The 16685-nt window shown below is 38.8% G+C and overlaps 1 protein-coding gene across 2 annotated transcripts in view; it reads left to right on the plus strand.

The window, feature by feature from the left end:
• Positions 1-16685, plus strand: part of LOC110989363 (delta-sarcoglycan-like) — a 23706-nt gene continuing 7021 nt past the window's right edge. The window contains exons 1-6 of one of the 2 annotated variants that reach the window (XM_022253691.2): positions 1-87; positions 12174-12373; positions 13959-14060; positions 15261-15351; positions 15883-16002; positions 16255-16327. In XM_022253691.2, coding sequence (XP_022109383.2) covers positions 12188-12373; positions 13959-14060; positions 15261-15351; positions 15883-16002; positions 16255-16327 — 572 coding nt within the window. In that variant the 5' untranslated portion in view covers positions 1-87; positions 12174-12187. Of the gene's footprint in view, positions 88-9202; positions 9359-12173; positions 12374-13958; positions 14061-15260; positions 15352-15882; positions 16003-16254; positions 16328-16685 lie in introns of those variants that run through there. The other variant, XM_087133361.1, reaches the window with a different exon arrangement.

Here is a 16685-nt window from a genome sequence, read left to right on the forward strand (position 1 = left end):
CTAGTGAACGGGATGGATCGACAATCCAAAGCTTAAGACCGTTGTAGCAAAGGTTCAGAGTAAGAGGGAATCGTTCATAATTTAGCGGTAAGTGGCCATTCTTTCCCTCAATTGTGCCATATTTAGCAACTCGTGGCCTATCTCTTTGTCATATTATTTTTGACTATGTCGTGAGTCTATCTTCATAAGCCATGGATAGTTTAAATCAAGCGTCAAGCCGCTGGTGTACTACTAGTATTACTACTTTAGTACTAGGCCCGGTGAATGCTGGTCAACTCCTACGTTGACCAACTCGTACGCCAACCAACTCGTACGCCGACTAGCCCCACTAGTGTGGCACAGACTCTCACTCCTGATCCATCCTTAGCCACACATCTGTAATACGTCACTTGACCCCTCATCGTCTTGACAGCTGTTCCAGAATCCATGTCAAGACATGTGTAGTACTACTAGTACAAAGTAGTCCTGAGTCAAATTTTTTTCATTGCCTTTTCGTTTATTACGTAACATGAGCGGTGAAGCGCGTCACCAATTTCCTTACTGCCACTCGTCCCTTTCTTTTTCTTTCCTGCGTTGCTGATGGTCGCAGTGGTCACTTCACTACTCCGTGTTCCTGTGCTTCGTTCTGGGTGATTCCAGTTGTTAATTTTCATTCTTTTCTTAGCTTACGTTTTTGTGGTGAACCGGGTTGTTTGGCAGTAGTATACAGCTAATGTATACTTGTGAGCTACAATGACGGTGTTTCATTTCATATCTTATTTTATTTGTACCCAGGTGGTCGATTTATTTTCCTTTTAATATAAAAACTTGTTTACTTTATTTTGGAAGGGAAGAAAACACACACAAAAAGGAGACTTTTTAATTTATTTTCTAAGGCGAAGTAGCCACCCAATTATTTTCAAAGGCTAAGTTAGCCACTTTTTTTGAGACAAAATAGTCTAAAATTTAACACTCACAAAACATGTAATAAATGGACTGAGCGATAAGATACTACGTACGTACGTACATGGGCTCTTTATATAAATATTTAAGGTGTTTCTTTGCTTTCAACTCTAAAGTTTCTGTGTGTTTTATATTTTTTTCAACTGTCCTATTTTTTTTTTCATCAAATATAAAAGTATTAAATTGGGGAATGTTTTAAATTTAACACACTTTCATTTATTTCCAAAAGTGAAACAAACAACATTATCAAGTGTTTACTATCAAGATTACTTCATAATCAGTAATTTACTTTGCAAAATAATAAACATGCTTGAATCGAAAAAATGGCTTATATTTTTCCCCGGGAAATCATCTGATAAAAGAAGGAAATTACATTGATAAAATTTATTCCTCTGTCGGCTGGAAGCATGGGAGACTGTGAGAAGGTGTGACAATGAAATGTATCCCTTGCCAGGAGACGGGTGGCTCTGCAACAGTACTTGATGTGTGTCCAGTGCAAGCAGTTTTCAAACATTCACTGGTCCCATGATGTTAAATTGATGGAGTTTGCAAGTTCAATGGGTGGAAATCAGAGGAAAACACAGCACTTGTCACTGTCATCAATTGCTGAGTCACTGTCATCATCATCGGTGGTGGAGGTGCTCTGAAGCGATGTTGTGTTCTGGTGCAGGAGCATGAATTGGATCAGATTGAGGCAGAGAAATCACACATGGCTTCTTTGGTTCATTCAGATCAACAACACACCAAAATGCTGTTGTAAGCATTGATGGGGAATAGTTCCTGTCGGCACATGCCCTAGACTGCAGCACTGGGCTTGTGCACATGTTCTGCAAGATGAGAAATTTGTACTTTGCTGTTGGATGTCACATGTTGGTTGTAATATCTAGGGCCTAATGAATATTATTATAATCTTTTTTTGTCACAATATCAATCCGTATTAGTGTATTTTTAATTTTTTTGGCCTTAATTGTAAAAGCCCACACAGTCACTTTTACTTTAATATTTGTTGAAAGAATGAAATGAAAGAAAAAACCTGCTTTGAACTACCTTTCTTAGAAATATAAGTATTAATTTAGATGTTTAATATGCATTTAGGAATTTATATTTTTCACAGAAAAAATAAGCTTTGCAACATGTCAACTCATCCCTCAAAATGTGAGGGCAAAACGATTTACCGGGCAGCTAGAAAATGATATAAGGAACATGTCTTTTCTGTGTATCCGTACTTTTCCCCCACATGCTCAGTTGTCAGTGGAGTCACATGACATCAGTCGTGCATAAACAATGGCTTTGAAACATTGTAATCTGAAACTTTAAAAAATACCCTAATGAATATTTATTGCCCCCGCAATGTAGAATGATTTTATCTTGTAAACTAGGCCTAAATACATACATATACTCTGGGTATTTACGAGTGCAACTTACTGCTAAAGCCTTAACTTGCCACATTTTTCCATCAGTGCTGTTAACACGAGAACCAAGTGAAAAGTGAGCTTTTGAGCACATGCCGTCGACCCACGGCATGTACATGTATATGTCTTCTGTGAAGCCTTCGAGACAGACCTTGTTACATATTTAAGTGATGTTTTATTTTTGCCATCTGAATGTGCTATGATTTAGTTGGTTGACAAACTTGTAATGTCATGAGGCAGTACATTTGACTGTAGATTATTATGAAGATTGCTGGTAGGCCAAGTACACAGAGCAGTGTCATTGATGGTGGTGGTTATGGTACTTATTGTTATTATTATTAAATTAGATTTATATTGTGCTCATTCCATGGAATGTTCACAAATGCAGTATAATGAATATTACATACAAGAGAGACATAAAAATCTACAAGAATTGACACAACTACCCAAAATAAGGATAATAAAACACAACCAATGTCAGCAATTAAAACTACTGATTGTTAAGGTAAGGATTACAACCACCACCCAGAGCGTTCCCAGTTAATAAAATGCCTTCTTAAACAGATGAGATTTTAACATTGATTTAAAAATGATAACACTGGAAGCAAGTATAAAGTGGAAATCTGTTCCAGAGATGTGGTGCACTATACTCAAAGGCTTGATCCCCAAGGGTAGCCTTACCCTGACCCACAGGACATTTAAGGAGGACACCGTCACCAGAACTACGAAGATGGCAACAGGCCTGAGACTTTACAGAAACAAGCTGAGTTAAATATTGTGGAGCTTGGTCATGCAAAACTTTGTATGTCATCAACAAAATCTTAAATTCAATTCTATATCGAACAGGAAGCCAGAGTAAGTCAATGAGTAAAGGTGTGGTTTGACAAAACTTTGAAGTCTTGTAAACAAGGCAGGCACAAGCATCCTGCACTCTCTGGAGTTGGTTGATCTGTGTGTTGGGCAATCCATACAGCAAGCTGTTAAAATGATCAAGTCTTCTTGAGATAAATGCATGAGTCACTGTCTCGGTACATTCCTTAGAGAGATATTTCCTAATGTTAAGCAAATGATAGAAATGCATTACCACAAACTTTGTGACATTCTTTAGTGGTTCACTGTGAAGAACCAACATTAGAATGTTTGATTTAATAACAATTTTTAACAAACCTAATAAATCATTAACCTACATGTATTGGTCATTGTAAAAAAAAATGAGCACTCGGTCAGCATTTTTCTTGGTGTCATGCGCAAGTTGTTGAACCACTGAATCCCTGAAATTTATTTTAAGTTTCCACTTCAGATATGTCTATAAGCTTTCGCAATGTTTTTGCGTCCAAAACTACAATGCATGTAGTTGCGATCTAGTTAGGATTCTTTTTAATTTTACATTAATTTGGGGAACAGTTAATGTACCTGTACATGGTAATTATTTATGGATCATCAGAATATAAGAGTTTTTCACCTTTTGAACTAAAAGTGTATACATGTACATGTATTCACTGTACCAACTGCAGTACCAAGAAAGAGCACCCTCATGAATGATTGGCTGGCGCTCTCCTGTTGCTAAAGTAAGTGTCACTCTTTACAGGTAAATAGCAATAAAAATGTGCCAGACTTTAGAACAATCAACAATGAGAATAACAACAACAGCAACAACAAAATTGAACATCCCTCTGCTACATTTGGCAAGTATTCTAAATTTTTCAAAATTAGAATTGATTAGTTTGGTCACAATGAATATCAACGTCCATCCCCCAAGAGAGTATTGCCAGGAACAAGTGACAAGTGGAAAAGAATCAATTCTTACATGTATTGTACAGTGAAAAAGCCTCACTCTCGGTGTGCAACTTACAGAAATGTACACAGTGCTTGCCCAGTACAACGGTACAAGATCTCCTTGAAACTGTGTGGTCAGCTGGTCATGTGATGCTTTGACATCATTTGATTTGACCCTATCGTGACCGTGGTAGTTCATGTTTCCTTCATTGTTTTGAGGGACCATTTTTAGAGGTGCTTGTGAAAACTCTATCTAAATAACATAAAATCAGATCTGTTGAGCTGTTGGAGTGCTGCGCCATTGATGCCAGAACGTGATGGAAGTCCGTTGTATACAAGTTGCCATGTAGTATCTTCAACCTGCTGACCGGTTCCCTTTGTTGTATGATGGTGATAATTGAATGTGAAGATACCGGTACTAGTGTTTTGCTTCGCTCCCACCACCCTCTCAAGGCACAGGTATAAGGGCAATTGCATGACGAAGAGTTCATTTGAACAATGATATCAATCAAAACTTCCGAGTGTGCGTGACGTGTTTTCACTTAGTGTACTCGGATTGATTCAGACAGCAAGTAACCCACAATGCTTTGGTAGTCGTGACGTATTTCTTTCACAAGATCTTCTGAGAGGCATTTGCCCTTCCTAGCACCCTGAAAGGCTGAAAGGGCAGTGGGAGACTAAGGCTGGATCCAGACCCAAATTGGAGGAGGGGGGGTTGAGAACGAAACAAGCAAGCAGAGTCCCCAGTGCACGGACCAGTACATCGTGTGTAACTAAGCGCACCAATCACAATTAAGCAGTTGCTCAGAAACAATTTCCTTAACAAAAAATAACTCTGTACATACAAAAAATCTCTATTTAAGACATTTAATATCTTCACTCTGATTAATTGAAAAAGAAAATCTTCATCGGTTTTTTTTGGGGGGGCATGGCCCCCACTGGCCCTCCTAGATCTACCCTTTTGGGAGATGAATGAATGAGGGTGTTAGTCTCAGGTCTGATATCTTATGGTCTGGATTGCCACTTATATATTGGCTGCATGCAATCCACGACTGTCAGCCCATTATCCAGCTGTGTCCACATTCTTGGCTACAGCTGGAAATAAGACATGCGCCTATGGGAAGCACATACCTGTACATGAAGTGGCTAGCTGGCAGCTTCCATAGGCATTACACGTTTTTCCAGTGTAATCATACACTGAGCTGAGAAATTCAGACACAGCCTAAGCCACTTAGTAGACATAATTAAAAACTGTAGGACAGCCACCTGTATCAAGGTGTCCCAGTTTAATATTCTTGTGCTTTGATGTAAAACTTTCAAAGAAGTACTGAAGATTTGTACACGTACACTGTATGTCAGATTTCTGTATGTGTACGTTTACTTTTGTTTTGAGTAGGCTGCATGGAACAAAATGATTAACCCATGGCATTTGCATGTGTGCTGTAAGTACCGGTATGTAGGAGATACCACAGCATGAAATTGCAAGAGACAGAGGACTGTTTGAGGCTTTGTAGGGCGTCATTGTTAGCTTCCTGCAATATGTACTTGTACATGTACTAGAGCAGGATATGCCCTATCAGAGCTGACTCACTGCATGTTTGAGTTAATACATGTACATGTACACTGTCTTACCACTTTGGACCTGCCTCAGTCACTCAATAAACCACTGCACTGCGAGTCTAGGAAGTACTGTACATCCATGGATAGGTACATGTATGATGTTAATTGGTACAGGGTGTGTACATTTCTTATTTGCTTTCACTATGCTTCACAATACACAAACTGAAATTTGCAGACGTGCATGAAAGTAGGAATGTGTGTACATAATGAGTGGTCTGTCTCCAGCAAAGTTGATTAGTGTCTTGGTGTAAAATAGAACCATAGTGACTTTCTTATTCATACCGGTAACTTGTAATGTGCATGTGGGCACTTTACTGTCAGTGCAGGTGGTCACATGTTCATGTACAGTGTACATGTACACGATTCATTTAGTTCAAATTAATGTCACAAGTTTTGACGAAGTTTCAAGTTCAACAGAATTTTCAGGACAGTGTGATACTGTTAGATCTTCGTGTTATAAGCTGTAATGTGAACTTATGGGATGTACATTTCTGCTGAGAACACTGTCAGAGACAGGGTTGACCTCACTGAATCGATGAGAAGACAATGATACATAACATGGTAAATGAGGCTAGTGATGCCTTCATATGTTTGCTGTGTCTTGAGCACTACACATTCTACATGTATTCTTCGTGTGCGTTAGCTTTGAGGCTAAAACTATTGGTTGGAACCACAGAGTGATTTTTGTTTGTTAAATAAAAGTGAATGCCATTTTAATGACAAAACTGACAGGTACGGTACATAGATTTACACTGTCCGTTTTGACGGCAGGAAGGAATAACGACTTGGTGAGAACATCATGTGAAGACTCCATTGTTTCACTCTCAAACTACAGCCTGAATGCTTATTCATATTTATGTTTATGTTTTTGGGTGGAGTAACACTTGCAGATATTTGTAACCATTGGAGAAACCATGGAGACACATTGTTAATGTGACTGGTCCCCTTTACTGTGTTTTGTGCCAAATACATAGCTTGACCTGCAAGCAGCTAGCCATGGCGGCATCATGTTGTTTACATAGGTCCGTGCAAGCATGGAGACAGTGCTCCTATCACACTCAAAATTAACCAAATAACTGTTACATGTACGTTACTGTTGAATAAAGCTACATATGCATGTTGGCCTCTGTATTGTAAATTAATGCCAAGCCTGGACATCTGTTGACGATGGTTATTTTGAAAGATTTGTGACCTACATGTACATGTACATGTATGCTCAATTTTTGACATGCAAAACAGTTTTTCCCCTCATTGGTGAAATGAGGCAAAATTATAAAACATATCTGTCTAGAAACTTTCTCCCTCGGTTTCTTGTTTTATCTTGAGCCATATGGAGCAAAGAATGAAAGCTTTTTCATAGCAATCTGCATGGTCTAGACACCAGTGATTGCATTTGCTCTGTGATTTGCCTCTTCCCAGTGCATGTACAAGTAGTTATCTGGGTGATGACCTGCAGCTGACAGCGTTGATGCACTATCCATGGCTCTGTTGGCATTCTCAGTAGGTTTCTTCCCCCAGGACCTGCTATCGATTTGATGAGGGTGGGCCTGGGGTTGACAGCTCTCAGCTCCCAACTGGGGGATTGCTTATGTTGTACGTGTTCTTGCTAAAGAATTTACAAATGAACATAGCCTAACATTAGACATAAAGCAAGTAGAAAAAAATACGACCAAAACAAAACCAACGAAACAATAAAAAACAAACATGAAAATTTAACCCCCCCCCAAAAAAAGAAAATCATCAAAAACCAAGAAACCAAAACCCAAAGAAAACATGCGTATAGCACACGGACATCACACAAAATGCTGTGTGGATAGTGATTGAGTATGTACAGTCTCACCATGGAAAACTGATTCTGTAATGAGATTCTTTTTTCTTCTCTGGCTCCTGTGTTAATTTGCACCTCCTGAGAACACCTACAGCCTGTGGCCTGTAACACTGCAATGACACACACAGTCTTGGGAAGTTGGCACAGACAGCCAAATGGAATTGCCAGGGAAGGAAGGGGGAGGGTTTCATGCCAAAAAGGGTTCATTTAGTTCAATTTGTAAAACAGTGGGGGCCTACATGGACGGACTTTATTTTTAAAGAGCTCTGTTCTTTGGTTGCAGTACATACAAATCTGAATCCTTCAAATTAAATACATGTACCTACTGTACAGTTCAAATGTCAAATTGTCAATGTGCAGTGCAGGCTTTCACATGTATACACAGAGTGGGTTGTTACTGTGTTTATCCTGCCAGGGATTTTTGTAGCAAAAATAAGGGACGGCGTTTCTATTATTAAACCTACATGTACCTACCTTTGCATGTTAGTTATGAAATGGAATGTTCTGCCTTGTTTTTCTTTGTTAAAAACCTTACTTTTCTTCAAGTGTTTTGCTTGGAAAACAAAAAGACATGTCACAAGACTGGCCACTTTATATTGTATTTTTCCAGAGTTTCACTGCTGTTTTTAGTCACTCAGGGAATTCTATGGTCGCTCACAGGCCGTGGCAAATATTTTACCTTCACAGTATTGACTGTTTAGCTCAAATTCAGAGAACACATGTGGATGACCGGTATGCCTTTGCGGAGCCACAACTGGAATATTCCATGCATGGAAATCCCTCCTGGTAAAGTGCGGACTCGTGTGTGGCACCCTCAGAGATATAGGTTGGCCTCTCTTTTTTAAATCACTGAGGTAAAATCGTATCAGTATTACAGAACCGTGCAGCTTCCAACGGACAACATCTCAGGGTTTTTGCTACTAGCACGTTGTACTGACTGGATAATCTTCAGCCAGAGAGGAATGAGATCACAGCCACTCATGTGTGTTATCAAGTATTATCGACTTAACGTCATGGAGGGCTCAGGCTATGTTAGAAAAATTAAGTGGTGTTCCGTGTGGAAGTTTCAAGAAAGGGAGAATGCAGCCCTGTTTCCTTTTTCTCTCTCGTTTTTCTTGTCAAGATGGTGGATTTTTCCAAGATGGTAGACAAATTTTCCCGACCCTCTTGCTGATACCTTTTTATTCCTCCATGCTGATACTGTTCTTCATATCTCAGGAGTTTTTACCTTTAATCTCACAGCTTCTGAAAATGCATACATGTACTGATTGGTACATGTACATGTGTAGTCACACATTCAGCTGTAAACTAATTTAACTGGTCAAAATCAAATGCAAATGAAAACCAACATCAACAAAAAGTTTAACGGTAGCATGTGGTTCTTGCGCATGTGTACACGTGGGCACCTTTCTTATTAGCCATTTCCCAGACATAATAGCTTCCTGCTAATTTGATTTAGCGTGATGTCCTGGTCTTTCTTTTTTTTGTACTGTTTGAAAAATATTCATCAGGGAGCTGTGGTGAACTGTATGAACGAGTAGTGTACCGTATGTCCTTGTAGGTTTGTCTAGCTTCTTAACGTAATAACATTCTGGCGTGAGCCAATCTCGTTTGCGGAGGTTTCTTGATAAACATGTACAGGTATGTGTACAGTGCGTGAGACCACACTGAGCATGCTCTTGTGCTCCATATTATACGTGTACGTGCAGCACCGGTATGCTCTCAAGCACTTGCGTGATGAGACATCTTAACTAACTTCAGCTGTGATTCTGACGTGCTGGTAAGTGTACAGACTTACAGTGTGTCTGTGTTGCAAATTCAGAGAAACATCAATTGTACTTGTAGAGCAAGATTTTGTTTGTTGGATCTTTTATTGGTAAAATGACTGGTGTACCTACAAATACATGTATAGGCATTTGATGTTTTTGATTCACTGCTGGGTGTACCATGGAAGTAGGAAAAGAGGTCTTTTCCTACCTCCATGGGTGTACCAATATGCATCATATACCGGTAGGCCTTTATAATGAACAATCGAATGCAGGTTGCTTTTTTATGGCCTACTTGGATGTCATAGTGAAAGTACTCCACACACATGGATCTGTTTATAAATGTATACAGCTCTTGATGTGAGTGAGGAGTTTTTCAGTTACTGGTTCATGTACATGCTTTGAAAACCTGAGGCTGTGCTTGGTATGAGCAGATACAAATTCTATGCTAATGGTGAAAGAAATTGTGTTTTTAGCATATTAGAGCTTTTTCCAAGGTTGTTGTGTGTGCCTTTTTGCAAGTGCCACTAGGGAATCAGCGCTCTGTTACAAGGAGGCTCTTGTTTCTGTCCCTGAGGCCTCCTTACTGAAGGCCACCCTTGTCTCTCTTTCTCCTTCCCTGGGCCAGCTCACTTGATCCAATAATCAATCACTTGGATGTGCCTTGTCTTTCCTTGTCAGAAACAGATCTGGAATTCATTGCTTAGTGCTCAAAGCTAAACAGGTAATGTACATGTAATTGTAACTCTCTCCCTGCTGCAGTTTGGGTTGAATAATTTTGAAAGCGCAACAGCCTGCAAGCCATCAGCAGATGTGCATGATGTGTTGATTTATTAAGGTCATAATATGTGGTAGTTCTTTTGTAAGGGTTCTTGGGTTGCATATCGACCAAGTACATGTACTTGTACAACTAGGCCTGCTTGTACATTGTATGGTATGTTCACGTAGACAGGCATTATACCTTGATGAGTACATGTACGTACCGGTACGTGCATCATGTGTTGTGTTTATTTTGACATTTATGAATCCTTTGAACACGTTCATGTACACGCACCGGTACAGTGTGTGCAGTGTCTCTGCATGTACTTGCGTAGTGCATGGTGCAGACTCCATCTAATCAGCCATGATCTCATCTCCTCAAGATCAATAACTCCAAATTAGTCAGTCATCAAAGAAGGGAAAATGAATGTACATCATGCATAGCACACTCTATACATGTACATGCTAGGCGTGACAGAAGGGGATGCACTCACTGCTGACAGGTTGAAACTGGATCTAGACACAAACAACATTGTTAACTGGTAAACATACATGTACATGTCAGCTATCATCACAGAGCATGTCTAGTTACAGATTAGTAATAGCCCTTGCTACATGTACATGTACATTTAAAATTATCCATGTTTTTCCAAACAACATCCAGGGAAGACATGGTTTAGCGCATTTTTTTTTTTTTTGGTTAAAATTGTGAACCTTGAATTTACCAACAAGAAACATTTCTGATGAAGGGTTGCTTGCTTGCTTATTACTGTGTAACATGCACAAAAGTGAAACACCAAAGAACAATTTAGGCCATCAATCATAAATATGCAGGAGTTTTTGTGCATAAACAATGTAATACTGCTCAGGCTTTCTTCTTGAAATGGTATCACAGTTTTGCTCTTGAATATCAAAATACTCTTTAGCATAAAACCAAAAAGCAGCCAAAAACCTTTGAATGGAAAAAAAATGCAGCATGAGGTTAACTGAGACATGAAGGGGTATTTCAGAGATTTTCTATTGAAAAAAATTCCATTGCAGCTATCTTTTCAATGGAAATGGTGCAACAGAATACTGATTCAGTTTGTGTCATTTTTTATAAAGAGAACTGTTACTCCTTAGTATGTTTCAATGCTTAGCGCTGTTAGCATCTCTTACGAAATCAAATTGTAAAGATGAACTGCCTGTTTGTTATTTCAATGAGGTCTAGTGATCAGACAAGAATGTGGCACAAACTCAGTTTTGAGTGCTTGTGTTTACTGGGACATAACGGTATCTTTGGATTGCCAAAAGCAAATGAGATGAAATAAATTACGGAGTAGTCATCAAGCCAAGTGTGTCCCTTTTTAAAACCATGTTATACGACATGACCAGATGACATTATACACATGTTTAAAATGTATCTGCTTGATCTATTCTTGGCAGACACACATACATGTACATGCCGTCTATATGAAGTCAGCAATGTGGAAAGTTACAGTGGGTAGTTATGCACCTGAAGCAGGTTTTTTTTTCTGGGTTGCGGTTGCTCATTATGTAGCACCTTAAAATTTGTTGAGTTTATATTTCGAGCATACATATAGATATGTTTGCATTGTTTTCAGTTGGAGGAAAATCAACATCACTGTATTTATTTTTCATAGGAAAAAGTACTTTGGTATAAATGTGTCGGACTGCAAGTTGGAAGCCTAAAGTACTGTATGTGTATAATTCCTTTTTCTGTTGGCCTAGAAAGTTAAGAAAATCTCAGTCAGAGTAGACAGCAACTGCACGAAACACCTTATGAAAGGGCATTTTTACACTCAGAGGAAATGCAATTATTTACATGTAGTTTTAACTTAAGATTGCACAGTGCTGGACTGTTTTCTTTAAAACATTTGAGCTAAATTGAGCTAAACCGGTTCAGGTTTTAAACATCCCACAAGACATTTTTGAGTGATCTACCTTCTGGATAAGTTTATTTTGACAGATGAAGTGCTTACAATATGGACTTTTGAACTAAATAAAAAAGAATCCTTTTGATGACTGATGGATCTCATTTTCAATTTTGTCCGATTCCACTTTCCACAGGTTCCCTGGTAGCCATGGCAAGCTACTCTAATATAACCCCCGGCACATCCCGTCACAGACACCAGGAGGCAGTCTACAAGGTAGGCATCTACGGCTGGCGCAAGCGATGCCTGTACCTCCTGATCCTCGTCCTGACCTCAGTCATTATAGTCAACGTGGCTCTCACCATCTGGATTCTCAGGGTCATGAATTTCACACTGGTAAGAGGATGATTGGATTTGGCTTCCATTTTGAATTGTTGGAAAGTCAGCTTCTAACCTCTGCTTGCCTGCTTGGGAAGTAAAAGACATGTACATTTGTGTACTTTCGGCACATATGCACATTAGCATGTACACTTTGTTTTACTCTTTCAAATGTGTTGGGTGACTTTCTGCTATGGTTCAAAAGTTCACTTAAAATCTTTCTTTGAATTCATGCTCTTAGAATCTTTCACTGATCATTTCATTTTTTTCCAACACTGTGCCACGCCTGCATTGTGTTGGTTTCCTTGCTTCGTCTCTTTTATTATCTGACATTTTTGTCAAGTCCTGTCACTGTATTGCTCTCCTGCATGACTGTGCAGCAACTTGGTCAGATGTTGTATCAAGGCTCTTACCTTTGGCTAAATGAGTTTGGTTATGTGGAATTCCCACTTCTACTCTCTGAGGTGACAAACTGAAAATAAAGTGCCATCATGTGGTTTAATGACAGGGGAACAGGGGTTGTTTGTGTTTGATTCTTGTACTCACCACCCAGTTATCATTTGTTCATCATTTGTGGATCTCAGAATATGCTAACGTACATGTAGCTTATCAAACTTTAAAGCTTTAAAGGGTTATTTCTTCCCCTTTTTGATTTTTAGATCGAAAACAACTTGTCTATGAGCTGTATACTGAAGTCAGGTTTTAGATCTTCATTAATTCATGTGGTTTGTTTTAATCATAAGCTATAAATAGAAACTAGAGCGCTGACTCATGCACAAAGTGATGCTTGCTGGACGCATCCATGTTTGTGCACAAACCTATGGAAAACTTGAAATTTGTACAGTATTTGTATGGCTATTCGCATAGCTACATCTGTATTCTAAAACGATATGTCAACAAACCGATACGTAAACAACCTGAGCGTACAATCAGTAAATGAGCGTTCCATTTTGCTCTACACCCAAATATGTAAACGCGTGTGCGTATGTGCTGCACATGAATTTTGCCGTGACTTTTTTTACCGGATGCGCACAACAGCCGCTGCTCCAGAGCCATCAACTCACTTAACCACTGACTGAATTAAGGAAACAACTTTTTGATTTACATATAGCTGAACTTATTCGTCAAAAGACAGCCTTCAAAAGAGATGCATACGAAATCGGACGACCTTGCTCAAATTTGAGGGAACATTCCTTTTAAAATAATCAGCTATAAATGTAAATAAACATGTGCCATTGCTCACTGCATGTGCGCCTTATTCAAAAGACGTTCACGTATGTTGTACTTGCACATTGCATTTAGAATACATTATTCAATATTCATTCTATCTGATTTTGGATGTTCTACAAGCACGCACAGGGATTTAAAATGTCTGCACCCAGGACAGTGTCAAATTTTCTCCGGGCGCAGAATGATAAGTTAGCACTTTAGTGTTTATATATAGCTCTATGGTTTTAATCTTAAGGTCTAAATGATTTGTAGGCCCTACATGTATGTTTTAGGTGGTCATCAAAATTCAAACCCCCATTTGTTTAAAGATTCTGCCTGAGTGAAATTGACACAGTGAATAATTAACTCTCTTTTTCCAACCTCCCCTCTGTAGACTGGTATCGGTAAGCTACATTTTTCAAGTGATGGCATCAAAATTGGCGGTGAGGCTGAATTCCTCAAGGCGCTTTATGCTGCTGAGATCAAGTCCAGACAGGTTAGCAGTATTAAACTGTGCTCTCTCTTCTTCCAAAACAACATCTGCCATTGAAATGATCTTTGAAAATTATTTTTTTAGCGTGGCCAGAGACATTTACGCAAACATATTTTTGGTCTACTTCATCTGGAAAAGATAATAGATATTAATTAATTACACTGTATGTTTGGAATCTAGTTATATACCCTTGATATGCTTGTCTCTCTGAAGGACTTCAACATTTGTACATGTATACGTATGCACATAAGCAAATACGTTGTACCCTTTCAGAATGGAACAATTAAGAGAAAAAAATTCTTCTAGAAGTTGTCCTGAAAATAAAGCAAAGAGTAATCAACCGTCAGTCTACCTTGGTGTTATGACATTCATATCATTAGTATTCACGTCACCGTTACATCGTGAAACGTAGCAAATTTCACACCTTGGCCATTCACACGGAGAGTGCATTAAGAGTGCAAATTTGGTGTTAAGTTCCTCTCGGTGAAACGGCCTGTAAAGGTTAATTCAATTTAACATACGAAGTTGAAACTGGACAAGAACGTGTTGGGGACTGCATCAGGGTATCGGTGCACGTCTACCAGTCCGTTCAGATCCAGTGGGAATGTCAGTCATGTATTAGCATCAATTCTTGAGGGACAAAGAGCTGTGTCTCTCCCCTCTTGTAGTATTCCTGATGAGTAGTTGAAAATCTGTATTACTGATACATTCCCAGTGACTGTGTAAAGGAAAAAAAAGGAACCTGCTTCCCTTACAGTCACGGATGGTCGTTGCTCTCCTTAAATCACTTGAGATGGAGGAGAGAATCTGTAGTCATTTGACATCCAGACCCTTAGTCTCAACTGAATTAAGTGCCCATTGTGGTACACACATGTGCATCTAGTGCTCGCCAGATGGAGACTCTGTAAATTGCATTGGCACCTGTTTAATCCTTGCTTGTGGAGAAAAGGCTGATTTTCAAATTTTCCCAGAATTGGAGGAAGCCAAGTGAGAGGAAAACCTGTACATTTTTTGTAGAGAATGCAAGAACGTGATTTTGTGAGCTGGCGGTACAGGGTAACCCTGTCCATGCATACATGTACTGTACATGTGTGTATTTCATAATAACTGCTGTACATTCTTTCTGTACAAAGTTTTCATTGTTGACAATATGCATGACAGATTTTTTGTTTTTGTTTTTTTTTTTTGGTTGTCGTTGCACAGGACAAAAACCTTGTATTACAGTCGGCCAAAAATGTTACCTTAAATGCCAGGAACGGGCTAGAAAACACAACAAAAGGAAGATTAATAGTCGGTAAGACATCTTGTTGACTGGACATTTAGTTTCTTGTTCTTGTTCTGCAAGTTTATCCAGATATTACAAAATTGTGCGCAAGCTCGGTTGATGGAATAGTAAGATATTTGCACTCGTTAGCAAGAGATTGCGGCTTTGAGACCCCAGAGTCAACTTGTAATACTTGTGGCAAGCTCTCAGTCAACTCTGAATGTAAAATATTAAAATAGAAGTCATACATCTGTCCATTGCAAAAATCTTTTAAAATGCCCAAATTGTTGAGTTTGCGTACTTCAGTGATTGGCAGCAGTATTTCAGGAATTTTTTTTGTCTTTGAGAATTAGTAGGAATTGTCTAAACTAATTTTGGGCACTGCTTTTAAAACCAAAGGAGTGGGAAAAAGCAGGTTTCCAAAAGATAGTAGCAGATATGTTGGCAAATTGGCAGAAATTAGATTATGATTTGTTTGGAAATCCAACATTTGGGGAAAAACAAACTTCTACACTGTAACATGAAGCATAACGACAAAGTGACCTGTTTTTCATTTCCCAGGTCCAGAAAGTTTAGTTTCCTACAATGATAGATTTGTCATCTACGACACGAAGAACAAAATGTTATTCTATGCAGATGAAAATGAGGTGATCATTGGTGCCAAAAGAGTCACATTTACAGGTAGGTCAATTAACGGGACACAGTCGTCATGGAGGGTTTTAAAATATTTTTTAAAAATTATGAGATTTATTCAACAAATCTACAGGTCTAAATGTCATGCAACTTTTAGGCTAGTTTGATGGAAAATTGGTGACGCTACTTAAGGACTACAGTGAAAACTTCAGCTAGTTTGAGCAATATAATAATTAAGACACAAATAAAGAAAATTGGTACTTCCTGTGATGTCGCTTGTTTCTTTCATTCTCTTAACAGGAAGTGAAGGGACAGTATTTAAAGGTCCCATTCAGACACCACATGTTACATCAGAGTCTGGGCAAGATTTAAGGTAAGGCACAGACCATGCAGATGATTATCCTGATAGTCATCAACATTTCTCAGTCCACACAGAACCTAAGGTTTAATTTAATGCTGACAAATCCTAAAGCTTGGATATTTTGCTTCTTTAAAGTGTTTCTTATGCACTACAAATTTTAGTCTGAATTAATGCGTTTCCGAGAAATATTGAGTGTTTTTGTTCAGCGTGTAGAAAGTCTCCACGTACAGTATTTCGTGAACAATCCAGTGAGAGTCACATTGAGAAGTTCATTTTAAGCTTATTTCCGCTGAATTAACTTATTTTTTTATGAATCACTAGTGTTCCCTTTATCAAGGTACAAAATCCCCAGCTGTACGGATCTTTTCTT

The sequence above is a fragment of the Acanthaster planci genome, linkage group LG02 (assembly GCF_054643075.1).
Source record: "Acanthaster planci isolate LZ-2023a linkage group LG02, COTS_SCS, whole genome shotgun sequence".
Classification (NCBI taxonomy): Eukaryota; Metazoa; Echinodermata; class Asteroidea; order Valvatida; family Acanthasteridae; genus Acanthaster; species Acanthaster planci.